Source organism: Aptenodytes patagonicus, chromosome Z, assembly GCF_965638725.1.
Source record: "Aptenodytes patagonicus chromosome Z, bAptPat1.pri.cur, whole genome shotgun sequence".
Lineage (NCBI taxonomy): Eukaryota > Metazoa > Chordata > Aves > Sphenisciformes > Spheniscidae > Aptenodytes > Aptenodytes patagonicus.
The window spans coordinates 72866365-72894103 of NC_134982.1; the positions used below are offsets into that span (position 1 = coordinate 72866365).

General features: G+C 46.3%; 1 protein-coding gene and 1 long non-coding RNA gene across 5 annotated transcripts; one reads left to right on the top strand and one right to left on the bottom strand.

Moving 5' to 3' along the window:
* Positions 1 to 1973: 1973 nt before the first annotated feature.
* Positions 1974 to 13181, bottom strand: LOC143172591 (uncharacterized). Of its 4 annotated transcripts, none has more exons than XR_012997369.1 (5): positions 13046 to 13181; positions 12738 to 12801; positions 3108 to 3330; positions 2412 to 2496; positions 1974 to 2151 (listed from the first exon to the last, which is right to left on the bottom strand). It is a non-coding gene; the product is annotated as an uncharacterized LOC143172591 (long non-coding RNA). The 4 variants fall into 4 exon arrangements; XR_012997367.1 differs by having other exon boundaries at positions 12738 to 12804; XR_012997368.1 differs by lacking the exon at positions 12738 to 12801.
* Positions 13182 to 13401: 220 nt separating this feature from the next.
* On the top strand, positions 13402 to 27325 carry SMU1 (SMU1 DNA replication regulator and spliceosomal factor). Its single transcript, XM_076361833.1, has 12 exons — positions 13402 to 13498; positions 13774 to 13984; positions 14092 to 14244; positions 14806 to 14916; positions 15826 to 15954; positions 17262 to 17381; positions 17766 to 17882; positions 18086 to 18213; positions 22744 to 22870; positions 24249 to 24416; positions 24708 to 24860; positions 25501 to 27325. Exons 1-12 carry the CDS (start codon positions 13473 to 13475, stop codon positions 25597 to 25599), a joined length of 1542 nt encoding a protein of 513 aa, XP_076217948.1. The 5' UTR covers positions 13402 to 13472; the 3' UTR covers positions 25600 to 27325.
* Positions 27326 to 27739: the final 414 nt, after the last annotated feature.

Consider the following 27739-nt stretch of genomic DNA (forward strand, 5'->3'; position numbering starts at 1 on the left):
AGTACACGCTTACATTACCATTGTCTGGGCAAAGGGTTGCCACAGGGGAAATGCTGTTTAGACACAAGAGAAAACTGCTTCCCTGCAGCAGGGGTGCAGCCAGGGACCAGAGGGCTGGTAGGGTCTTTGGTCTTGGAGATACCCCAAACCCAAATTGGTAAGGCTCAGAACCACCAGACCTGACGTTGGGGCTAGCCTGCTTTGAGCAGGGGATGTGTTAGAGTGCTCCAGAGCTCCCTTCTGATTTAAGTGTTTCTCTGATTTCCTGCTAGTATAAGCCAGCTGGTTGTCTAAGTCTCGCAGGACCTCTGAAGGATGTCCTGTGGAAGATCCCCATTCTTTACGTTCAGGACTGTAACTTGCACAACACCCAGCTGAGCCATCCCTCCCACTGGGGTGACTAAACACTGCGCGAGTCACTTGTGCCACTTCACCATTGCAAAGATGCAGGACACATCCTGCCAAGTGACTGTTCTCTGGTGGCTGCTGAAGGTGACAGTCACAGCAAACCGACCAGGAGAGAGGACCTCCTGAGGGGCCATGATTTAGCCTAGTGGCCTTTCCCCCAAGAGAAACAAATGAGAGACAACAGCTGATGTCAGATGATGTAACGTTTCACCGTATGAGGATGTGGCCAAGAAAGAGAAGTGGCTCACAGTGGCTGCAAAAGCCCAAGCTGCAGGGTTCCCCAGGTCTAGGACCTCAGCATCTACAGGGTGGATCGTTAACACCAGATTGTCTTGGCTGCCTCTGGCAAAAGCCCATGAACGATCTGCAAAGGCAAGGGTGGAGGGAGAGACAAAAGGCCACAACACATCACTCCCAGGGGCTGAGGCTGTGAAAAGCCTCCCACAGACAATTCATCTCAGGTGCAGCATTAGGGCAGACTGAAACCCCCCTGCCCGTTCACTTCTGGAGGAGCTGTGTCCTGCCTGAAAACACGGATGAGCAGAGGTGGTGCTGGGTGAGGCCCGGTCTACGTTTATCTGCCCCGTTTCCAGAACGGTGGTCGATGGAACAATGGAACGTCTGGCTCCAGCAGGGTTTGGTCCTTCACCCTGGGGTGGCCCCCATTGGTGTTCCCCAGGCAGAGCTGTCCCCATGCAGTACCCTCTATGCTGGTACCCCACCACAGGTCCATCTCACACACCAGACCGGCCTGGGGCCAGAGACCCAGCCCAGCCCCTCCACCCATCCTCTGGATGCACTCGGCCACCATGTAATGTCTCCCTGCACCAGCATTTCTTCCCACCACGTCTCCTACACTCTAGCTGTGCCCATGTGCCAACCACTCCACCCCAACTCACCAGAGCTTCATTCCCCGCTGGGAAGCTGACTCCTCCCTGGCCTGCCCCTGCTTCGGGCTCTCAGTCCCAGGAATCCTGATTCAGTCCAGCTCCAGGCTCCCAGGGCTGCCTGAGCAGATGGAGATGCTGCGTGTAATTCATCACTCACGTTGATTACGCATTCCTGGTTGACTGACATCCCCAAAAACAAACGACCATCTCTGTTCACATTTAAACACAGAAATGTTTTTCGGACCTGGTCTTAATAAAGGTTACTGATTTGCGCTTGGGAGAAGAAGGGGAAAACTGAAGAGGAGAAAAGGGGAGGCAGTTCTTGAATAAGCAAAACTTTGTCATAAAAATGCCTGGATAGCTCTTGAGTCCTCTTGGATCTGAGTGCAGAGAGGAGACAGATGTTCTGATGCTCTGCTGTATTAGCTGTTGGTCCAAAATTTGTGCCTGGACCTGATTAAACTGAAATCCTTCTCTTATATCTTCTCTGAAGTATTCCATCTATGGTAATATGAATGCACTAGACAAATGAGTCCAAAGAAGAAAAATCTTCCCCATTCTGACATTTCTGGACTAGGAATAATTACCTACAGGAAAAACTTCAGTCCTTATTCTAAGTCCCATATCTTCCATCCCCCCCACTGGGGTTGCTTGTAAGTGAGAGCAAACACAAAAGCCAGAACAAAGGGAGAAATTTAATTACTTTGTTTTGAGAATTTTGTTTGGAAAAATAAAACAGAAAGGAGTTCCTTTGTTAGCAAAGGCTGCAGCTTCTTTTGTGAGCAGCTTCCATGTGGTCGTTGGTTGCACATGAGTAAGTGATTATCCTGTTTCAAGTAACATCCAGGAAACTCTGAAAAAGCACCAGACATAACGACATTGCAATATCTTAACAAATCAAATTTCTAACCCCTGCTGTCAGAGTTACAGTATTGCTGGGACTGCAATACAAAATAAGGGCAGAGCTATAAAGATCCCCCTTTAGGGGAAATAAGTAACTTCTGCTAATGTTTAACTCCATGGGCTGCTGTTGCACCAACAGCTCAGGGCAGAGACTGCTCCATTTCAGCAACCTCTGCTCCACTAACACGAGATGGTACGATAGAAACCCACCCAGCAGAAACCACAGTGATATCGGCAAGAGCAACACTGGAACACGGTGTGGCCAAGGATTCCAGGCCTCCAGAGAAAACAACGCCTAACAGAAACAAAATGTAAGAACAAGCCGAAGGACAGCAGACAGTGCCAAAAACCTCCCATTTTGACTGAGAAAGGATCAGGCTGTGTCACAAGACCCACCCTAACCTTTGCCTTTCCAGCGTGCCGGGAGTGATGGCCCTGGGAGGAAGCAGAAGGGATAGTGCTGCTGGCACCCTGCACCCCTGCGTGGCTCTCATGGCTGCCCTATCCAGATAATGAGTTATTTAGGCCATGCCAGCAAGCTGTATAGTGTTCACTCCAGTGCCTAACACACAGCAAAACATCTTGCCTGCCATCTGCCAGCACGCCTGCCCACTTCGGTCTCCCTGCTGAAACACTTGGCTTTCCACTGGTCTGACAACCCGTGACCTCGGCAGGTCTGTGGAGGGTTGCGAAGGAATCTTTCTTGCACTTTGCCAGCATCATCACACATTTCTCCTTACTATAATGCATCATCTTGAAGAGCTTTTTGGACTCACAGAAACAACAGTCTCTAACACCCCTCCACTGGGCTGGCCGTGCTCCTCCTCATACAGCCCAGTAAGCAGTCTGCATTATTCACAGTGAGAATTACTTTTGGCCCATGTTCAAGCTCATGTTCAGAGTTACCTGCAAGTCCTATCCAGCAGCTCCACCAGTCACTTTACAGCCTGGACTGATGCTCAGGGTTATCCCTCACTCACCCCTGTGCACCAGGCACCCCTGGCACTTCTACTTGCTGGGCTTTGTGAGCATCCTGGTGGTCCAGTCCTCCCATTTAGAGAGGTCCCTCCGGACTAAGGCTCTGCTTTTCACTGTGTCCGCCACTCCCTCATAATGATTATTTCCAGCACTGTAAACAAAAAAAAAGTATGTAAGTATACATGTACATATACATGTATGCGTGTGTATATATAGACATATAAAATTCATGTTTTCTAGAACTTAATCTTTTGTCTGCAGACATGTATTGCTGCACTTCTTCTGTTCCCTGGCAAAGGAAGACTTTTATTAAAAGCCGTAAAAATAGAAACATCCAATCTAGAAAAGAGGAAAACAATGGGAGCCAGAGTTTTCTTCAGGGTCTTACCTGTAGACCCCTTGTGATGCTTATACTCATTTCCCTGACTAGTCAAACTTTGAATAGCAGGGTTTGTCCTGAGACATGATGTTGTTGGCAATTTAATTAAGCAATTGAAAAGCAACAAGGTTAATTATGTGAAATGGTTACCATAATAATTTTTCCAACATTTGCTATCATGCACCCTGAAGCCAACCTGTAACTGAGCAATGTTATCACTGGATGTATCCTAGGTGAGGTTTTTTTTGTTTCGTTATGTTTTCATTTTTACCCCACAAAGGTGTCCACAGAGTTTCTCCAGAGGAGGGATGGTTCCTTATCCAGATCTTTTTGTTGCATTCATAAAGGCTCCAGTAAAAGCACAGCAAACTGACACCTGAAGCTGAAACATGCCTTGAAAGAAGTCATACTCCTGTCACAGGAAAGCACAGCCAGCATAGGTATTTGTTGTGACATTTTTCTTGGTTCAGGCACGTGAACGAGAGCGCAGCACTGCCCTCAGAAGACAGCCGTGCATCTTGGTCATGGAGAGGCCTTCCCCTATTCCTGGGGCAGAGTTTTGGGGCGTGGGGTGCTCCATCATGGTGCTATTCATGAGAGGAACGTCAGGATGAAGACAGTCCAAGCCCAGCTCTCCACACTCCCCATGACCACATGGGGCTGGGAGGGAGGAGAGGCTCCCTTTCACACACGTTATCACCACAGAGGTACAAAACTCTTTCATTAAATGCCAGCAACAAGTCTCTGGGACCATCCTTGGATCCTCTGCCGAGTCCATGGCCTCTGTGCACTGGCGTGGTGCTGTGACCTGGCCAACAAGTCTGAAAGGCCCAAGGTGGCTAAGGGTCTGACATTGGGTGGCAACCTGCCCTTTTGGTATAAGCCAGGAGAAAGGTCTCCTGGGGTGGCAGTTAAAGGAAGAAAGCTTTGTGCAGCCTTCTCACCACAACAGTGCTTGAGCTACGGCAAATTAGTTCTCAACAAATTCTTGTTTAGAGGAACAAGAATGAAAGCCAAGCAAACTTGCAATGACAGCAGAATCACGGAAAAATTCAGGGACCTCCAAAGGCACCCAGCTCCAAACCGCTGCTCATAGCAAGGACAGCTTCAAGGACTTGTACAGCCAAGCTGGGAAATCTCAAAGGCCTCCAGGAGGTCTCCTTGCCTTGTAGTGTGAACATCAGACCCACAACCAGCACTCATTGCATGGTGTGCTTCTGCAGATACTCTCAGCATAGGTGGGTACTGTGGGTGTGTTTATTGCCACTGTTACAAGCACAGGAATCTGCCACCCCAGCCAGCACAACTTGGATGGGCAGGGGGACAGGGCACCAGAGAGGGAGGAGGTCTCCATCCTTGCGGGGGTTCCTAGGCATGGCTGCACAAAGCCACAGCTGTCCTGACCTCGTGCTGAGGAGAGACCTGCTGTGCGCTGGGGTTGGAGACCTTCAGGAGGCCCTGCTCACTCCTGTGCTGCTGGCTCCTGTATGACCCTGCACATCACCCTGGGCTCAGCCCTGTCCCCCAGCCGGTCTGTGCATGGGGGTACATGAGGAGGTGTGTGCACACCGCACTGCCTGAGGTGCACTGGGAGCTGCCCCAGGTGTTCACCTCCACTACCCTAGGGCCATCTCCAGCCCCTGCCACCTCTGAGTTGAGCTGCTTTAGCACACTCAGACCTGATCTGAATGGGGGGGATGAACTGGAGACCCTCAGAGGCTCCACCACCAGCACTGCTGAGGGTCCGAAACCATACGGGTGAGGTAAGTTGGTCATAAACAACAGTGGCTGAAGGTGCTTTACTAAGTTACTCAATGAAGCAGAAAATGTGGTCTGTGGTACATAACTAAAATTAAATCACTAAGCAATGCCTACAGCTTCTCTTGTTGCAACAAATAAAAGAAAATCCTGCTTAGGTGCAAATACCCGCTAAATCTGTCTTTGTTATGAGACACGGGTGCAAGCTGACCCACCTTGGCAGCTGTGGTGTTCCCGTCTTGGCTTTCTTGGGTATTCTGCAGGTACGGAAGACAACTCAGAGACAGCTTTGCTTTTTCTGAATGTCAAGTAGCTGGCTTTTCTCCCTTTGCCAGGAGGAGCTGGACTTCCCTCCACTCAACTGGCTATAAAAACAATAAGGGGAGGGTCCCAGAAGATATTTCCAAGACTCTCAAACTTTGACTTCAGCCCCTGTGAGGTGTGTGCTCCTCAGTGACAGGATACTTAGGGATCTCATCCAGCCACCCTGCTGCATGCTGATATTGCAGATATTAATTTAAAAAACCCAAAACACTTAATTGGAGGATTCTGCTTGTCTCCCAAGTGTGCCTTGTCCACTCTGAGGTTCGTTATGGCCAGGCTACACACAGAGCAGCAAGACGACACCAGCTCCCACGCTGCCATACCCTGCAAGCCCGGCAGCAGTACAGGCTGCTGGAGTGTCTCTCTGTCCCAGTGCCAGTCCCTCCCATCAACCCAGCCCTCCCTTGCCAGCTGGGGAAAAAGCCTGGAGAATTTTCCCCCTACTCAGCCTCCCGCACAGATGGGTGAGAGGAGTTGTGGTTGTCCTGCACCCACTTAATCTGGGAGAAAGCACCCTTCTCCAGCAGGATGCTGCCTGTTCAAAGGCACAGCAGCTGGTCCCCTGGACTGCACCCACCAAGAGACACCCAGAGGCAGAGACACAGCCAAACAAAGGGCAGGCAGCTCAGACATTTTGAGGCACCGAAAGTGCTTTTGTTTGGTGTGTCAGGGAAGAATGGCCTGAAGAGACAGCTCTTGCTCGCGCCACTGGTGCCTGAAACCCCAGCCACCTGGATGCTTTCCTTCCATGCCGCACAGGAAAGCGCGGTGGCCAGCTCGTAACATCAAACCCCAGCCCTCTGAGCCTGCAACCCGAGTGCAGATGAGCCTCGCTGCGCTGTCAAATGGTTTGTTTTGCTCCAGAGCCAAGCCTCAGTCATGGGCAAAGGCATTTCACACTGGTGACGGAGCAGCGAGACCACTGCTCCTGGGAGAGCAGACCGAGCGTCTTGCTGGTGCTGACAATCCCCAGGCAGGGACCGGGACTGGGGCTAACCCTGAAGAAAGGCTGCCACCTGCCAAGCCACGAACACCATGCCCTGTCCCTTCCTTACCCCTGCTGCTCATGTTATCACATCTTGCCTCATTTGTAAAACCGTCCAAGAGCCCAGCCCAAGATTACGACTGAGAAATGTAACAGGCTGCAAGTTAAATATAATCAATCCTATTTAATGTCACCAAGGAATGTCATTATTTGTGATTAGTCTCCAGTTACACAGAAATTACTCTTCTCACAGTTCTCCCCCGCCTGCAGTCCTTAAAACTGAAAGGCAAATGTCTTGAATCAATTTTTGCCTGTGAATAACAGCCATTTCAGCCTAATTTCTAATTTCACTTCTAACCTTGAAGCAGTTTTGACATGAGTCACACATTAAAATTATTCCAACGGGCTGCAAGGTCCAGCTTCAGAAATAAATCTGTAACGTGGTCTCCTCCTCTAAGATGATATAGCCTAAGTATACCATGCCATGTTTTGCTTTCAGGAGGCCTCCTCTGCTCTGTATGCACTCAAATAAATGCCTGGCTGTCCTCATATCACAAGTCGTTTAGGATTTCAAAAGCCATGCATATAAGAAGCATAGCGGGCACCTCTGTGAAAACTGTGCAGGGGTGCCTGTGGCTGTATTGGTTTAATGCACCCCCATGCCCCTGCACTGGTGCATAGTTGCATGCATGGCTTCTCCAGGCACTCTGTGCTAATTTTATGTGGAAACACTGCAAGGCTGGAACCCAAAAGCTGTCCTCTATGGGAACTGCAGCAACTGTCTGGCCATCTACAAGTTGCGCTGGATCTCCCCATGCTCCTCAGCACCTGTTCCTCACTGCAAAGGGCAGAAAACTTCCTTGCACAACCCAGTGCTAGCATTATCTTCCCTGGCCTCTTCCTTCCAGCATCCTCCTTCCCCAACCAGCCTCAGGTCAGCTGCTCCTCGCAGCCTAGGGAAGGTGCCAGTGCTTCTGAGATGCCCAAGCCAGCAGTCAGAGGGCTGAGATGAAGCCAGTGGCCTTTACACGCTGCTGCAGACCCCCTTCGGACCCCCAGGCACACGTGAGGAGCACCGGGTAAGCCGGAGACTCCCCATCACCGGCTGTTCACCCAAACCAGAGCTCAGGCCCCGCTGTGGCCAGATTCGGTCCTTGTCCCCACAGCAGTGGGGTAGGCTTGGTCCAAAAGAGGATGTGAAACCTCCAGCCCAAGGACTGCAGGTGGCCCACCACCAAACGTAGGTGCAGGAAATCTCTGACCACACTCGGCCCGTCCTTTCACCTCTCAAAAGGAGAAGTAAGAGTGGCTCCAGCTCTAACCACACTCCATGTGAGCCGCCTTTTGCAGCAAGGCCACCTTCCAGGGAAACAGCAGTTCCCACGGCTTGCCTTAGATGCCCGGCCAAGACAGGAGGAAACCCCAGGCAGCTCTTGGGACCCTTGCCGACCCACTGCACACTCATCTGGTGAAAAGGTGGGTTTCAACCCATATCAAGAAAAGCTGAGAAGAAGCCCATAGCTAATGTCAACTGTGGCAGCGGTCGCTATGTTTCGGGAGGAAGGCCTGCCACCCGGTGTGACCTCAAGAGGCTGGAGGAATGGGCCAGAAGCAAGCTCACAAAGTTCAGCACAGGAGAGGAGATCCTCCATCACTACGTAGTGCTGCTGAAGACACTTCTCTGCACTGCATCCAGTTCAGGGCTACCCAGTATAAGGAAGGCACTGACAAACTGGAGGGAGTCCAGCAGTGACCACCAAGGTGGTGATGAGGCTGCAGCACAGGGTGTATGAATAGATGCTGAGGGAACTGGGCTTCCCCAGCCTGGAGAAGAGACAGCTGGGGGGTCCTCATAGGGGTCATCTGCTGCCTAAATGGTGGTTATGGAAAAAACTGAGCCAGACTCTTCTCAGAGGCAGACAAGGACAGGACATGGGGCAACGGGTACATGCTGCAAGATGGGACATTCCAGCTGGGCATGAGAAGATTCCTCCATGTGAGGGTGGTGCATCTCAGAGATCAGATCTCCATCCTTGGAGGTGCGCAGAACTCAACTTGACAAGGCTCAGCACAACCTGATCTAGCTTTGGACCGGGGAGTTGGACTACAGACCTCCAGAGATGCCTTCCTAACAAGACCTCCTGGCGTTTCTGTGTTATGGTGGAAGGGAGGGAATATGGCTGCCTTCCTTTGGGGCTTTCAGCTGCCCGCTGCTCTGAAACATCCCTAGTGCCCAGGACAGATCTGAGACACTATGTGCCTCTCCCTCATCATGCCTGGGCTGCTTTCCTCCTTGTGTGTTAATGCAGGAGGGAGGATGTTTGGTGTGGTTTCTCCATGGACTGGCAAAGGCTGCTGCAAGCTGTGTGACCCAGCAGGCTTGCCTGGAGGTAAGGTCTGAAAACCCAAAGCTGAGCTGGAGCTGGCCCCACCGCACTGCGTGGTGCTGTGCACTTCCAGCCAGTCCAGGAAATAACACAGCTGCTGCAACTCAGAGCCCCCTAACATGCTTTTGGAGATCTTCTCTGCTACCTCTTCGAGGATTATTTCTGTGTGTGCACCCATGGTTTTACTGATGCAGAGCAGCGACTGAGCAGCCAGAGGAATGAGACAAGGGAGGAAAATGACTGCAGGCGTGTATTAAAGTATTCAGCCTGTCCAGCTGAGAGAGATTTCTGCCAAACGATTTTATAAGGAATGAGGCATTTTACAGGAAAAGCAGGGCCTCTCCTCTCATTTCCTTTCCCCTCTTCTCTATGAACTTCAAAGAAAAGAGGGGTCAAAACAGAGGCCAGGCAACTGGAACGGAGTTCCTGAGCCCTAAAGCCTAATTAGTCCAAGACACAGTTCATTGGCTACCTCTCAGAGACAGGCCTAAATTACCAATCCTCCCTGCTGTGCTGCCGAGGGTCGGATAAAGACAGAACGTGGTCCGCAGTTCACAGGGCCCCAGCAGTGCCAGGGCTCTCGGGGGGTCTCGGCCCAAGCCCCACTGGTGGCAGGGCTTTCCCAGTCCCCCAGGCTTCATGTGGCCACAGCTAAAACGCCCTCCCAGGACAGGGATCATCCCCACCTCCCTGGTGCCTTGTTCCAGGGCTGCTGGCGAAGGAGTTGTGCCAACTACAACCCCCCAGTGCCGTGTGGCTGTTGCCCCTCATTGCACCAGCTGAGGCTACCAAAAAGCCTTCAGCAATTTGCAGCTGCCTTTCCAGCAGTTTTAGGCTGATGTTAAAGCCCCCTCCTGCCTCCCTTCAGCCAGGGTAGCCAAGCCCAGCTCCTGCCAGCTCTGCCTGCAGGCCACGTGCCCCACACCCCTTCCTGGCTTGCAGCTGTTTGCTGGCCTCTCTCCAGCTTCTCCGCATCCCTCCCCAGTGGATGCCCAGCAGGGGGGATAACAATGCCTCCTCGCATGGCCCGGCATGTGGTTTGCCTCACCAGCAACGAGAACCCAAGCTTGGTTTTACACAGGTTTAAGGACTCTCTGGAACCTCAGGCTGATTTCAAGTCACACATCTCTTCCTGCAAGACACGGGTCTTGGGGTGGGGTGTTTTTTTCGGGACCCATAAAAAATATTCTCAAGAACAGAGAGACAGAAATGACACAGGCTGTTCCCCTACGCAGCCTCTCTCAGGATGCTGGCCGCAGACGGGTGCATCTTATTTTGAGACTACAGCAAATGCACTTCGACGGAAGGACTCATTTCCGGCCTTGTGGTCTGAAAGCTGAGAAAAGCAAAACTCTACTGCAGGTCACTAGACTGTAATTCAGAGAGCAGAGAAAGGACATAATCGTCACCGTAAGCTTATGTGGCCTCCTGGTGCCATAGCAGAGCTCTGGAGCATAGGAAACTAAGTCTTGCAGCTTGCGAGGCAGCGGACAGTCGCACGTGAAGCCAGACACCTGTCTGGCAGGCAAAGTGAGGTCCTCACGGGGGTACAGCTACCCTAAGCTGCGGGCTGTGATTCTGCACCCCAACCGGTGCCTGTATCCCGCCCCCCAGCCACTACAGACGGGTGACCTGGTCAGCACGAGGCACGGCTTACTCCAGGCTTGGTGCTCAAGCTGCTCTCGCAGGGTAGCAAGAGAGCTGGAGGGATGCAGGAGGGGAGTGCAGAAAACTGACTACTTTAGAATTGGGAGAGATATGAAAATCAATTTTTCTAAATTATCTGCCAGGAAAAAAGGTAAAATTCTTCCCTTAAAAATTTTGATTCCAAGGCACTCGCTCAGTTCTCACTTAAAGAACGGGTCTGGGACTGATGAGTACTGGGTTTAACCCCCCGTTTTAGTGCAGATCATTTGTGCTGCCTAACTGCAGCAAGATTGTGTATCTCCCTTTGCATCCATTTCCCAGTGGAGCCAAAATATAAAATGGAAACCTTTCCTTCCCTTCTGTAATGCTCTGCCAGAGTTGGCATCCTGCGAGCGTTGGCTGGAAGGACCTCTGGAGGTCTCCAGACGCAGGACTGCTGCCAGCACGAGATCAGGTTGGCCGTAGCTGTGTCTAGCCACAAAGCCAAAGTCTGCTTCTTGTGTGCTTGTGCAGCACTTGGTGCGTCGGGACCCTTTTCTCATATGAAGTTCATAGTGAGCTCTGACTCACCGCACAGGGAGGTTTAGCTGGGGTGTCCACCTCCCTCTGCAGCTATCAGGAAAGGAAGGCCAGATGGGCTATACACCACCAACATCCATCCAGTCTGTTAGTGCATTCCTGTGCCAGTTTCACCTTTCAGAAAAATGCCATCCTGAGGACTGTGACGGTTCAGGACCTGCCTGCCTGTTTGGCTTTTCCTGCTAGAGACCAGTAATACGAGAGGGAGGGCAGGCAGGAGAGCACCAGCTGAATTTACTGATGGATTGAGCCAGATTCCTATGTGCTGCAGCACAAAAATAGCTGCCATCTTTGGATGTTACAGCTTTGCTTTGTTACAGTCTGGATCAGACTTGTTTTCAAAACAACCTTCAACAGACATAAATACACCTGTCATTGAAAACAAATATGCCTGTAATGACTAACTGATACTTCCCGTCAGTAATCCCTGCACCTCTGTAATAGCAGTTAAAAAGAATGAGTAGGGATCATGGAGAGGAAACAACAGCATGCAAAATGTTAGCCGTGTGCCTCACTCACTATTTTTTCAACTTTATGCTATTGGATTACTTTCTTAAGCACTCTGGGGACAGAGACAGTGAAGAACAGCTTTTGTTGGCAAAGGCAGGCAGTTTCTCACACACGGCTCTATTTTCCATGGCTCATCCAGCAAATTGTAAGCTAAGCCTAAAAAAACAGCAAGGAACAAATCCATCCAAGAGAGGCCGAGTACAGTGGATTTCACATCCCTGTGTGCTCCAGTCTAGCACCAGTATCGGGCACTTACTGTGGGAGCAGGTGGGAAGCGCCCCACACTGGGGAGACACGAGCAGTAAGATCCTCGGTGGTGCCCAGAGAGTGAGGAGCTCCCTTTCCGGCAAGGCCACCTAAGCCTACATGCAGCCAGGAGGGACAGTCAGCTTTATTCGGCTTCTAGCATTAATCCGAGCTTCAAGACTTTTGGCCTCGGTCAGAGTCCAAGCAGCATGGATGGCCTGCCACAGCCACCCTTTGTGTGTTTAAAGGACAGTTGTCTCTCATGTCCCCCCTTGCCACTGGAGCGCTCTGCCTGGTACAGCAGCATTTTTCCAATTCTTAGTCCTGAATTAAAGCAGCCAAGATACGCCATTAATTTCCCTACTTCTTTATGCAGTGCCATTCTTTCACACATGACCACACCCTTGAAATGCAGAGCCCACACTGACTTCAGGCTTGCAAACAGCAAGATCGATCCCTGGTTTGCTTCTGCAAACCTGCACGTGCAAAGAAGCAGGTGGCCAAGGAGCTGCTCCACATCATGCCAGGCATGACCTGCAGTCTGACATGTCTGTGTCACCGCAGGTAATCTTCTGAAATCCCGATGAGTGGAGGACAGTGGGCAGACTGCAGCTCTGTGGGAAAGCAGCTGGAAAACCTGAGTTCTGTATTCAAACTGTAAAGCACTCAAACAAGGCTTCTGCTAAAGGTGCAGATCATGCTTCTAAGACAACACTGAAAAGCCAACTTGCAGGTTAACTTACATCAGTGCTCTTGCCTTGATGTTACAGTTGCCGTGTCACTGAAGTTGCTGTTCTGTTTCAAGTGCTGCTATTTTGAGGGATAGGAAAAAAAACCAAAACCCCTTTCAGTTCCCAGACATGACAGCCACTCCTGGGAGAATATTGGTCCCAACCTTTTTGATGCTTTTTTCCTCACGTGCTCTCTCTCAGCCTTCCTGGCCAGGTCAGCACTGTACTAGGCTCATTAGTAATTCTGCTTCCATGAAGCCTGCGTTTGGCTTGAGCTACGTCACAGGCCTTGAGCCCAACATTCATTCCAGCTTACCTACCTGACGAGTAACAAGGAGGACAGGGAGGCTGCTGGGTCTCCCGGCACTGCCGAGGAGGGGCCCGCGGGCCCCGGGCACCCCACCCCGGGGGTACCAGCTAGGCCCCGGCTCGGGCCTGGTGGCACCGGGCGCCCTCGGCCCGATCCGGGGCTCCCGCCCCCTCCGCAGGCCCCAGCACCCCCCCGCGGTGACGGCCCGCCACCGCCAGGGGGCGCACGATGCGCCCCGCCGCCGTGGCGCGGGGATGTCCCAGTGCGCATGCCCGCCGCCGGCTCCCCGCCCCCTCCGCAACGTGACACGAGCGCCGGGTCAGGTGGGAGGGGCGGTCCCGCGCGGCGTGGCGCGGACCGGAAGCGGCGGAGCGGGAGGCCGGAAGTGGCGGTGGAGGTGGCGCAGGGCCTTTCGTGAGCGGTGACCGCGGCTCAAGATGTCGATCGAAATCGAATCCTCCGAGTGCGTGTGGCGGCGGCGGGGAGGGGTGGCGGTGCCGGTCCCGGCGGCGGGGTGGTGCCGGGAGGGGACGGTGAAGCCGGGCCGACGCGGGAGCCGTCGTGGGGCGGCGTGCCCGCGGGGGAGGGGCTGTCCCTGAGGTGATCGGGGGACGTGAGGGCGGCCCGCTCCGCCGCTGCTGGGCACCCGGGCGGGACGGGGCTGCGGCGGCTGGGGAGGACCGCGGGGAAGGGTAGCCCGTGGGGCTGGTGTCGTGACTGCGCGCTGTTCCCCTGCAGTGTGATCCGGCTGATCATGCAGTACCTGAAGGAGAACAGCCTCCACCGAGCCCTCGCCACCCTTCAGGAGGAAACTACCGTGTCCCTCAACACTGTGGACAGCATTGAGAGCTTTGTGGCTGACATCAACAGCGGGCATTGGGACACAGTGCTGCAAGCCATACAGTCGCTGAAGCTGCCCGACAAGACCCTCATTGATCTCTACGAGCAGGTGAGTGAGTGCAGGCTGTGCACAGACTTTTCTGGTCTGGGTGGAAGCCCCTCTCTGGAGTTTTCCCCTTACCCTTTGCTGATGCAGATGTTTGTCTCTTGATGCAGGTTGTGCTGGAGTTGATTGAGCTCCGGGAACTAGGTGCTGCCAGGTCTCTCCTGAGACAAACAGATCCCATGATCATGCTAAAACAAACTCAGCCGGAGCGGTACATCCATCTCGAAAACCTTCTGGCCAGATCTTACTTTGATCCTCGTGAGGTATGTTACGCTCTTCCTAGAGACCTCACGATGCTGTCTTGTGTGACCTCTAGCATCGGTCCAAGTTGCTAACAGCTGACAGCATCTTTTCTTTTCCATTCTGGGAGTGAGAACATGCAGCTTCCCAGTTTGATGATTTTACACGTTTTATGAAGTGTTTTGGAAATGACGTGTAACACCTGATCATGACGCAGCAGAGCAGTGGTTTTGAAGTACACCACAGGTGGGAGTTTGGGGATTTATACCTGTATCCTGCCACACGATGACATCTATGCCTTGCTTTTCCTGTCTTACATATGCAGAAGAAGATGTACATTTCATAAATAAAATTGTTGTTGTATAATAACAGCAATAACAGGGCATTATTCCTGACTGATTATGTCAGTCTGACATTTTCAGTGAAAGCATATCCCAAATGTTTCAAGGGTTGGTGTTAAAGAGAAGGGCTGTTTTGAAGGCTTAATGGAAAATTAATCTGGAAGGGGCTTCAATTCAGAGCAATGGATATTTTTATGGAAAATGGTTTAGAAGAATCACTTCATAAAAATAACTTCTCTCTAGGCATACCCAGATGGAAGTAGCAAAGAGAAGCGGAGAGCTGCTATTGCACAAGCTTTAGCTGGAGAAGTCAGCGTGGTACCTCCATCTCGTCTTATGGCGTTGTTGGGGCAGGTAATTCTTGAAAAATACTTCAGTAGCTATGTCATTTTCTGTAGATCTTTGCCGTATAAACCTAACTATGATGTAGTTGATTCTCCAACTCCAGAAAAGTAAAGCTTAAGTATTGCACGTTTACATGTGGTATAGTTAAAAATAGTATTTTCTCCATGTGGCAAGGATTTCGCGGCTGTAGGAAAAGGCAGCACTCTAGCGGTAGATTTCTTCCCGCAGAATAAATAGCACATAGAGAAGATTATTTTCAAAGTACATACTAACACACACTATTTCCGTTGTTGTACTTACAACTCTTTTTTGATTCTCAGAATGTATTCATTGATACTCTATGCAGACAGTATTTCATGTATTTTGCTGTTTTATGGCTTACATCTTACTTTTTAAGCTTGTAAGTGTGCCGAATAAATTCTCTCGGCATAACAGGTGCGTCCTGTAACTGAAGGCAGCTCTTTGCTGAAGGGGTTGTATAAGATTCTGTCTTTTGAATGAAGTTCACTTGTGCCTTCCAAGAAAGCTTATGCGTCGTTTGTAATTTTAATGTATGCAGTTCTAGGCAAATAGACAACAGGTGGGGTAATTTAAATTAACACAAGATTGAACACTGCGTACGTACTGTATACTGCATGCTGAAGGTAGAATGAGAAGGGTGGGCCTGAGTCATTCTCACTTGCAAGAATCATTTGGGGATAATGTTCTATTCTGTTTGTGGTCATGAGTTAGGAAGCACAATCTGTTAAGTTTTGTTTCAAGTAATTGTTTGCAGTGTATTTGTCTCAAACTGTACAGGTGTACAATTTGTAAGGGTACCAGAAACTACTGCTGTATTGTGTTAATTAGAAGCAAGTTTTGATGAGGAAGACATATGTTAATTGATACCTAACTGTATGGCTTTGAACTCCTCAAAAGGCACTGAAATGGCAGCAGCATCAGGGCCTGCTTCCTCCTGGTATGACAATCGACTTGTTCAGAGGCAAAGCAGCTGTGAAAGACGTAGAAGAAGAAAAGTTCCCCACGCAGCTGAGCAGACATATTAAGGTGATGTGTTTGCTTTTATGTGTGTTACTGCTGCTTGTTCCTTCCTGTGGTTTATGTTGGGAGATGAGAGTAAACCTTCTGAATTCTTCTGTTCTCTTTTTTGTAAGTCATTTTCCTGTCTCTCTCTCTCTGTTTTGTTTTTTTTTTAACTTCTTCTCCATGCTTTATCTCATCAGGAGACTTTTCATGAAAGTCTGAAATGAAGTCCCTTAACAAGATTGGGTGCTCATGGTATTTGTGAATATGATAAATGTATTAATTGTTCCTTTGACTTCACAGTTGAGAATCGTTCAGTTTTCAGAAGTGGTTTGCTTAGTCCCCTTCTTCATTTGTGCCCCTTCTTCATTTGTGCAAAGAAACACTCATGTCTTAAACTTCTGTGTGTGCATATTAGCTTCTGTGAACCACTGAAGTTTTGATCATGAACTACTGCATACCAGGTCTACTAATATGATCACTATATCCTTTTTAAGGATTTTAGCATATAGATTTCAAAAAAGAAAGAAAACTGTGCTGTAATGACATAGTTGTCCTGCAGCACTCACAACACAGAATAGGCAGTTTCCTCCTGTGAAGGCTTTTCAATTTCACCAAGCAGTTCTGTACAGTGAGAAGCGCTAGTTCACTGTAGTAGCTCTACCAGTTCTCACAACGAACAGAAGATAATGTTTTTCGGAAGTCATGAGTTGGAACTTGTAAAATCAATTTGTTGTGTTCAGTAGCAGCTTGGTAAAAATGCTTTATTGGAACTTGTTTTGTTTACCAGTACTGACCTTGGATTTTTGTATTGATTAATGAAAACTTTTTTCTATACTCAGTTGTCATGGTCACTTGCATTTAAAAATGTAAAATTTAAAAATTGTGTATAAAAAATACCTAACATTCTCTGTGAAAATTTCACTGGAGAAACATCATCCAAAGTGAAGCAACTTGTACAACTTCAGAAATTTCTGAAGTCTGCTAGGGATGTATGCTGGGTACTGGAACCGTGTTTGTTAACATACACAGTTCACTGCAAAAACAAAAATATGAAGACAACCAACCCAACTGCTGCTGTAAGCATGGAGTGTTTGATGTAAGTTTCACAGATATTACCAGATCAAATGGAGGGGGGTTTTTTGTTTGTTTTTGAAGTGCTAGTATGTAGGTATTGATGGGGTTTTTTGTACCTTAACATTAAATTTGTGAATGCATGCCTCTAGAAAATACTGTATTTTTGCCACCAAAATGAGACTACAGTTTTGTTTTAATGAGTTGCTTCTTTTAAATTGCTTATTAGTCTTAATTTATATTCTTCTATAAAACAGTTTGGGCAGAAGTCGCATGTGGAGTGTGCTCGGTTTTCCCCAGATGGACAGTATCTGGTTACTGGCTCTGTCGATGGTTTCATTGAAGTATGGAACTTCACTACTGGAAAGATTAGGAAGGTAAATTGCGCCTTGTTTCACATGGATAGTTCATTGGCCAGAGCACCTGATTTATTCTTTGAGATTATGTTTGTTTTCATTTCTCAGGGACTGTGAATCTGAAAGGATGTCTGCTTGGGTGATTCAAATATTGGTCTGGAATCTTTACATGGGTTTAATTGTCTGGTTTGTCATAGACTTCCCTCTGCGATAACATGATTTTTTACTTTTCTGGATCATCGTTGTTGCCTCTAAAATTATGACAATAGCACTTCCCTGTTATTATAAGGCTGATGATGATAGGTTATAAAATGTAACTGAAGTTAAAACTGCTGGCACTTTTGCCTTAAAACGTATTTCATTGAATCCGCTATTTTGACTGGTGGATCTTCTGCTTTCATTTAGGATCTGAAGTACCAGGCACAAGATAATTTTATGATGATGGATGATGCAGTGCTGTGCATGTGCTTCAGTAGAGATACAGAAATGCTAGCAACTGGAGCACAAGATGGAAAGATCAAGGTACAAAACTTTTTGTACGGTATGTTGGTAGAGGTGGTGACCAGAAAGATTCACTTGCAATTGCAGTAATGTTGCAATTCCATATAAAAACAAATGAAGTGTAGCATGGCTCAGAAAAAGATACGTATTGGCTCTGATGTTTAAGCTTCTGTGATCTCATAACAAAGTAACCACCTCTATTTCATTTGCTGTTTCCTCTCCAGGTGTGGAAAATCCAGAGTGGTCAGTGTCTGAGAAGATTTGAACGAGCACACAGTAAAGGTGTTACATGCCTCAGTTTCTCTAAAGACAGCAGCCAAATTCTTAGTGCTTCTTTTGATCAGACAATCAGGTAAATAAACTGAGAATGCGTGAGCTACAGTGCAGGAGAAAAGAAAACTGAATTTTCATGTTAAGTGGTTAAACTTTCGAATATGGATTCATTTGACCTGGGATTTGATCTTTTTACATTGAGTTTTAATACTAATAGGAGAGCATGACTGCTGAGGGTCGGAGAGGAACAGTTTAAAAGTTTGACCTTTCAGCTTGCTTAACTTGCATTATTCCAGGGCTAGGGGCCAAGTACTTCTTCTGCTCTATTGTCATTTTCATTGACCTTGCGTGTTTTCTTTCTGGGAGACTCCTAGCTTAAGAAACAGTTGTGTCAACCTTCAAAAATAACATTTTTTATAAGCAGCTTAGGGTAAAAAAGATCTGAGGATAACAGGGTGATGACAGTTTCTGAAACAGCCTAAACAGTGTAATCATACTCACTAGCTTTAATAGATGACATGACAGTAGTTGGTTCCATCCAGTTTGTTTTTCTTGTGAAGCAGTATCATGGGCTCTTCTTTTTCTACTATCTAAAGAAATCCAAGAGATCCAAATCTGAAGAGAGCAGCTTTAAGTATTTCGGTGCGTATTCTCTGCTTCCGTCTGATAGTTGCTGAATAGAGCAAAATTTCCAAAAGTCCAAAAGTGCTTGGGAATCTCAGTTAGCAAGCTAATGCTAGTTAGTCCATGGCTCTCCCCATGGGCTTGAATGAGGGTGTGCGTGTTCCTGTGAGCTGCATGTGAGTGAGAGGAGATAATGTGCATCCCTACATGTTCAGGGACAATCACTTTGCATCGTGTTGCTGCTCCCTGTCTAAGTCATGCATTGCTAGCCCTTATCGTAAAAGGGTTCTTGTCCCAGCTCACACCCTGAATCCATCTCTGTAATCCCACACCCCAGATCCACCCCTCTATCTCTCTTGGATTCAGAGAACTCCTCTTAAAGTGGGAACAAGAGGAAGAAGAACCCGAAGAAAATGTTTTCTGGGCATCTGTTCTTCCCAGCAGTCTGACTTGGAATACTAGAGATCCAACCCTGGAAGACAGCCAGGCTGATGGACCCTGAGAGCTTCAAGAGTAGGAGTTGCAATTTGTATCTGGAAATGGCAGTACAGCCTCTGCTGTGCTTTAGGGTGCTGGTTTTTGATCTGATGTATATCTCTTCAGATATACATGCTGTGTAAGGGAAGACAGACGCTGGGCCTGATCGGCCTGGAAGAAGAAGGCTGAGAAGGGACCTGGCTGCCTCATCTAGAGGTAGTCATAGATAAGACAATGCCAGACTCTTCTCAAGTGCACAGTTCCTACAAGGGACAACCTCCAGGAAGTGAAATTCTGATTCTATATAAGGGAAAAACTCCCTTTTTTTCCCCCTTGTGAAAGCAGCAGTGTTTGGACAATGCTGAGAGAGTTGGGTCAGGCTGGGGGTGGATCTCAACCGTTGAAGATTTTCAAAGCTAAATTGAACAAGACCATGAGTGACTTGGAAGCTGACGTTGCTTTGAGGAGAGCAGTGGAATAGAGGTCTTTCGAGGTCTCTTCCAGCCTAAGTTATTCTGTGATTCTGTGACATGTACCACTGTTTTGGAATCTCTGTTAGAGAAAAATCATGTGGCCAGATGGTTTATACATTTATGCTGACAAGGGAAAAAAACAACTTTCAGTGATGAAAAAGAGCCATAGAGACAGGATCATTTTTCTCTCCACTCCCAAAAGATAATTCCCATTTCTCCAGGCTGTCTCTAGTTCTGCTTTTGGGCATGGGAGTGCTTTCTGTTTGTCATGCAAACCATCCTTCGCTGTGTAGCACTAGCACTGTGTTGGGATATGAGCTGTGGGGTTTTTTAACCAATCTGTATAGTTCAATTTCCCAATGTCTGTGGCATTCCTTTTGGGCAGTGAAACTGTTCATGATGTTGAAGGCCCACAAGCCGAGATCTTGGGAACCCAGGAATGGGAGTTGAGACTTTCTACAAACTTTGGAGTTGCTTTGGTGCACAATCCAGTTAGTGTAGTTTAGCAAGTTGATAATGTGTCAGCTCAGTTACAGCAGTTGGATATGAGCTCTGTCTGCAGAAAATCCAAGGAAGTACATCCCTTTTAATGTGGTTGGGCTAAACTGAACAAATTTGGCCTTACCTGACACTTTCCATGTGCTAAGACTTAGATGCATACAGCTACTGCAGCTTACCTGGTGTGCAGATAGTCTGTTAAGCAACAACATGATAAAGCAATGGATTGTTGTGGGACAGGTATGAAGGTGGTTAGGCTTGCATCTGTGCTCTAAGAAGGCTCAAGTGTCTGTGCAACCTGTGTAAGGCAGACTAGGCATAAATTATAAAATAGTTTAATTTAGAAGGTACATCTAGAGGTCTCTAGTCCAATATGCTTCTCAAAGCACAAACAACCTTTCAGTTAGGACAGCTTGCTCAGGGCCTCATCCAGCTGAGTTCTCAAAATCACTGTGGGTGGAGACCCCACTGCTTCTCTTGGCATCTGACAAGCCAGCCCCTTCTGTCTTAGGGCTGTACAACCCTCTCGGAGAAAATCCTGTTTGGACATAAGGAAAGATGTTTTGTTTTCCTTTGTAACTTGTGCCCTTTGCCTCTTGTCCTTTAGCTGTGTACCTCTGAGAAGAATCTGACTGCATCTATTCTGTGAAAACTTGTTAGGTAGTGATGTTAACCAAATAGTTACAATTTTTCAGGTGTTTAGTAAGGACTTAGGTAACCTTTTTCTTTTTTTTTTTTTTTTTTAAATGATCATTGCAGGGTGGATAGAAGCAAAAATGAAAGTTAATTGTAACTTTTAATACTAGCAAGTAGTCACAAAAATACTCAAACTGTGTTCTAATCTAAGTTACCAGATGGGCAGCAACCTCATCAAACCCTTGTTCCTGCAGGTCCTAGCATCTGGAAAGTGTTGCTTAACATTTGTGTAGTACAGTAATTCTGATCCTGCACCTATTTGGTGTCTTGTTACTGAGTGGAATTTGCTCACTGCTGGGTAGATTTGGTTTGTAACAAAGCTCTTCTGTTGCTACGCAGACACTTTGCTGCAGTTGAAAGCAGCTTAGGTCAGTTTTATCTAGTTCACAGTTATTTTTCTTCTTTGGGGTTATTCTGATTTAACTTTTTTGTCTACAAGGAGGACAGCAATTAGATGCTCCTGAACTTTCACTTCTCTGGGCTGAACACACCCAGCCGTCTCAGCCTTTCCTCATGCATCATGTGGTGCAGCCCTCTGGCCATCTTAGTGGCCCCTTAGTGGGGGCCCAAATCTGGGCACAGTCCTCCAGAGGTGGCTACACCTCTGCCAAGCAAGGGGGAACCTTGGTCTGCAGACTGTGCCTCTCCTAATGCATCTATCTGGTGTGTGGCTGGGTTTCATCAATGCCACAGCACGCTGCTAGCTTTCACTTTGTTCTCCCCAAAGCCTGCCGGGTCCTTTGCTGCAGACCTCCTCTGCAGCCGGTTAGCCCCCAGGTGATTCTGATGCCTGAGGTGGTTCTGTGACAATCTGTTCTCACCATCAGCAGGTTTCTCTCAGTCCATCGGTCTGGTTTGTCAAGGTTTCTAACTTCCCTATCTGTCTTTCTCAAAATTGAGTTGCAGGATATGGGACTTACGTTGTGAATCAGATTGATCCAGTGCTTGATGACTGTATACGTTTTATGTGTAATTGAATGGGATTATGTAATATGTTTAATAGCTTTAGGCTCTTGTCTGTACTGTAAAACCCAATGGTACCAATGGTACTGCTTTAGATGAAGATAAAGAAATGTGTGGATCTGCAGGGTGAACTGCACAGTGAACAGGCATTACAAAACATCTTAATGAGAGATGTTAATCTGTTTAAATCCTGATATATATGAACTATAGCATAAGCATTTTAATTGAAATTATGTAAGGTTGGATGTTGAATCAAGGACAGCAAGCTTCAAATGGAATAAGGAATTTCATTCTCAAGGCTTCACACTTCTACTTGAAAACCGTATTTCTGTAGCCAGTAGGTACTACAATTTAAGGCTGATACAGATGAAGAATATAATTTCCTTTTAGATGACTGAGCAAACTCTTCACAGAGTTGCACAGTAAGAGGCAATGGCGACAGCTTGCAAAAGAGAAAAATTCTGGCTGGGTGTAAGGAAAGAATTTTTCTTAACTGGACAAGGCCTTGGTCAAGGCCCTGAGCAAGCTGACCTCACTTGAGGGGTCTGTTGACTAGAGACTTCCAAACTTAATTCTGTAATTTTTTTTGGTCAGCTTCACAGTTTCCCCTTTCATAGTTCTGTCTTCTAATATGTACAGTGTATATTACATACAGGTCCTTGAGGCTGAAGGTTGATGGTATTTCCTTAAGCTTTTCACAGGAACACATAATGTCTTTGATGAAAGGGGCTTGTGATAAAGACTTAGAGCTTGCGCCATAGCACTTTTTATTGTTGCCTATCAAAAGTATCTCAGATTTAAAATACAGTGAAGCCAGAGGGTGGTTCAGACTACCTCACTCAGTTGCTCACTCAGTTGTGACCTCTGTTGTGTGACAGGATTCATGGTTTAAAATCTGGGAAAACTTTAAAGGAATTCCGTGGTCATTCTTCCTTCGTCAATGAAGCTACTTTTACCCAGGACGGCCACTATATTATCAGTGCATCCTCTGATGGCACAGTGAAGGTAAGATAGCGTTTACCCTTCATAAATAACACATTCAGACTCTTTGCATGTTGTCGCTGATTTGTTATAACTGCTGCAGTCATTGGAGAAGGACTTGAGGTTGTCTGCAATAATAAGTCTTTCTGGTTGTGACCTTTGCTATAGAGTGGTGTGAATGAGAAATGATGAAGTTTCATACTGTGCTTACAGACTGCTGCAGATTCTGTTTCTGCTGTATTTATGAAAGGAGGACATAAGTGCAGTACTTACCTGCCTGTTCTTGCTTTATTCTAGAAACAGAATTGACTGTGACACCTCTTGACCTAGAATGTGGGGATTCCCTTGTCTGAAATAATGGCATTTTCTTGCTTACTGTGTTGGACACCTGTTTATTTCTTTGTGCTTAGGAGTCCCTTGCCGTGTAAGCTAGGTAATCTAGCATTAATGAAACTGATCGTAGAAGTGATAGGTTTGGCTTCTAGTCTCAGCAAAGAGTGGAACTACTCAGTGTGTAGTAGTTAAGAGGAGGAAAGCATTGTGTACAGGGCATTACTGACTAATAATAAAATAAATTATATTTATATAATTTATTAAGTAATATGTATATTACTTTAATAAATAAATAAATTAATATAGAAGCAGCTACATTAAGTAGGGCATCAATGCAGTGCGTGGGGGGTGGGTAAACAGAGCCTGTTTATAGATGTGGCCTAGGAGAGTGTGATAGATTTTGCTCATATTAAATGAGGCGTTACTTCAAACTTGTACTCTTTGCTAGACTGCACCAATCATGGGAATAGCATAAGAAGGTGGTATCTTTCATTTTGATTGTACTAGTATGTAAACAGCAAAAATATTCCATAGATGGTGAGTTACATTTTATTTTAATTATTAAACAAGCAGTTCCATTTTCTGTTTCTAAACAGCTAGAACAACCTGGTGTTGAGCCTGAAGCAGCTCTAAGCTGGAACTTCTCTCCCACTGATATCAGTGAGGCTTTGCTTTTTCAGCGATTTTCGTGCCTGTCTTGTGTAAGGCAAATTGCATGTGCAGAGGCTACACATACATTCACAGATACCAGCTAAAACCAGAAAGCAAGTCTGGACTCGCCCCTCAGGGTATTCCCTGAGGGGAATTAAATGCTTAATGAAAGGGAGCCAGGCTGAATTTGGATAACGGAAATTCACTTTCAGTTCAGTTGTAGTGAAATTGTTCATGGTGTCCACACTTCAAAATAGATGTGATAATTTTTTTTTTTAAATCTGCTTTAAACTACAATTTTTGGAATTCATATTTCCCTTCAGGAGCCTTAACAAACCTGAATCCTGTATCCTGAATCAGCTCATTTTTGTTTTAATTTTTTAAAGCTAATTAGTTTTACATTTATTTTTCGTACTAGGTTTGGAATGTGAAGACGACAGAGTGCTCAAACACCTTCAAATCTCTTGGCAGCACTGCTGGGACGGACATTACTGTGAACAGTGTCATTCTGCTGCCTAAAAACCCAGAACACTTTGTTGTTTGCAACAGATCGAATACAGTCGTCATTATGAATATGCAAGGACAAGTATGTGATCTTACTGGTGTCCTTTCAAGTCTCTCTGTCATTTTAAGAATGCCAAAAACCTAGTTAATAACTTAGCCTTGGGTTAAACCTGATTTCTCCAGTTTGCTTTCATGACAAACTATTCTGTACCCAGGTTATAGAACAGCTTGACTTGCAGAAAGTGATTGCAGCTATGGAGAGATCCTATGTTCTAAACTGACCTAGTATTGCCTAAATATTTTTGCCCTGAACATAGTAATGATGTGCTGCAGTTTAATCCTGCCAAATATTTTTGGGGGGGTATCTTTGCAGATTGTAAGAAGTTTCAGCTCTGGTAAGAGAGAAGGTGGTGACTTCGTCTGCTGTGCACTTTCACCTCGTGGTGAATGGATCTACTGTGTTGGTGAAGACTTTGTGCTCTATTGTTTCAGCACAGTGACCGGCAAGCTGGAGAGAACTCTGACTGTAAGTTCTTAGCTTTGAGCTTTTGCAGAGTTCTAAACACAAGGATGATCTAAATGTTCATTATTTATGAAGTCCATAAGGAGAAATCTGTAAGGAGAAGTCTTGTACCAAGGAATCTTTCGCCTCTAGCAGCCATGATTGGTAGCAAACACATTCTGGAACACTTGGCTATAGAAGGTCTTTAGTTTTTTTAGAACCATTTTAATTTTAAAAGTTATGAAAATGTTTACCCACCAAGCCAAGAGTGAATTGGCTGAAACTTATTTGAACTAGAGCATGTCTTGACCTGTGCTCTGGATGATGGAGAATCTGACCAAGCTGTCAGACTTAAATTTGCCTTGGATTAAACTAAAGAGGAATACCAGCTTGAATGTCTAAATTTAATGGGGAACACTTAGATGTCATGGATGTAAACCTTCACTGAACCTTCCCTCACCCAACAAAAAGTAACTGCTATGTCACAAAAATGGTTTGCAACTAGAACGTAACATTGGGGAGGTATGTTCCTCTGCTTTTGCTGTATGCACAAAGCATGTTAAACCTCAGTCCAGCTTTCCTCTAGTTCTTGTTTGAAGAGAGTATTTGGCTTGAATCTGCTAAAGGAAGAATCTCCTGATGCATCTTTCTGCTTATTCTCTAGGTTCATGAAAAAGATGTCATTGGCATTGCTCATCACCCCCACCAGAACCTGATTGCCACTTACAGTGAAGATGGCCTCCTCAAGCTCTGGAAGCCATAGCTTGACTCTACAATGAGCTATGAAGTGTGCCTGTTAGTTGCAGGTTATTGATGTTTGTGCTTTAACAAGGTCTAAATGCACAGAGTGTGATAACTTGCTCAATTTTCAGTTCAGGTTTCCAGAGAATGATATTTTTACTTCTTGGTCTAAAGTCGGGTAGATTGATGCTTAAATATAGCATCAGTTAATTTCAAATACTTTTATTTTTACCAGAGTAGCTGAAGCAACTTCAGTGAGAGTGTTTTTTCTGTCTCCTGAAGTCTGTACTCTTCCTACAGTGTTTATAAAAGTTGAACAAGCTAGGACCTATACGCGCTTAAAAGTGGTTGCTGACTTCCTAGAATACAGTAAAATGTTTTTTTTTTTTTTTTATTTGAGTGAATTATGTGGAATGGGAAAGCTGTCTCTTCTCCACTGCTGAAACAAAGGCACAGTTTTCCTGGGATGCAGATGAGGCTACTCTGTCCTCAGCTTGAAGGCAGAGGCTTTTCTAGTCCAGTGGGTTTATGTTTTTACCCTCACAGTAAAGTGTTCCCTGATGTTCAGAGGGAACCTCCTGTGTTTCAGTTTGTGCCCGTTGCCTCTTGTCTTGTCACTGTGTTCAATTTTCACTATAATTTTTCCAATTATACATGTTAAATAGTGTCACACAGCTTCCTCGGAATGAAAACTATTCTTCCCCATCTCCCAGCACTTACTGCGACAAACCTGCCTAACGTGGCAGTGAGATATAGTTGGTTTTGTTGGGTTGGTTGGTTGGTTGTTTTGGGGTTTCTTTGTTGTTGGTTTGGTTTGTTTGTTTGGTTTTGGTTTTTGAGGTTTTTTTTTCCCTTTTGTTTTACTTCCAGGCTAAAAAGAATTATTATCTAGGTCCTCTTCCTGTAAGTGCACAATGTCTTCAGACCAGCTTTAACTGAAGCAGGCCTCAGGGGATCAATATTTTAAGACATGCAAAAGCCAGTTTACATAGGCCAAGTTCCTAGTACTGTGATGCTGCACATGTTGGAGTTGTTTTGGTTTTTCCCAGTTTACTCAGTTTAGCTTCCTATTTTCCCAAAAGGGCATGGCATACTTTAAATAATTATTTGTAAGATTTTTTTTTTTTATTTCATATACCTGTGGACCTAGTTAAGGTGATACTTAGGTCCCATGCTATGACAAAAAGAAGCTTTCAGGCTCTTCAGTTTGGAGCAGCTGATGATTCCGTTTGAGATCCTGATGAATGCACGCTGTTGTGAAAGTACACCAGAATCTTCTAAAGTCTGACCATAGTTTTTCTAGGATGTAGCAAAAAATGAGGTTTTGTCTGTAATGATGAGATGAACGCATGTAGATTTGAATCTGCTGCACTGTTTCTTGTCCTCATCTCTTGTAGAATGCTCTCCTGCCACAGTGATCTTTAAAACAGTAATAACTTCTCTTTGACTTAATAAATTAGTTCCAATTTAAATAACCTGGCCCTTTTTTTCAGCCGGAGGGCTTGATCCTGATGCAAGTATTGGTTGTCAGCTGGTGACTGACCTCCTTCAGCACTGACCGGTGCACTTGATTGGTCTATGTTCATGTTGGTCTAAGGAAATGCAGAAAGATTTCAGCTTAACTTCTCAATAGCATTGCTCGCTCGCTGCAACCGTAGTGTTTAGTTCTATGTTTAGCTGTCGTGTTTTAATTCCCAAGTTGGTTTTTACTTCCTTAGATAATGGCAATGAAGTTATTTTTTAGATAGCCGGAAGTGATTACTTTTCCTGCCTGAAAAGACACCGGTGTGTCAGAAACATCTGACAGTAATACATCTGGCAAGCTCCATTGGCAGTTAGTGCTTTTGATACAGCAGAAGAGCTTGACAAAGTGTTTTTAATATTACCTGACTTGTGGTTCATTTTGCCTTCAGATTACACACAACTGCCAATCCTCAGTGTAAACCGTATCTTACATTGTTCTTCAAAAGAAAAGTAGTTGTAGCAAATAAAGCCGTCAGAATCCCGAATGTTTAAAGATTGACATACGTTCTCTAGCGTAAAAATGTGAGAAAATCTGGCGTTTCTTATGCTTTTTATTTAAGAGTTTCAGAGTTTATTGCATCAAGTACCCAAGACAAAAAGGCGAAATGTACCAATGCTTATGAAAGGGCAATGGTAAA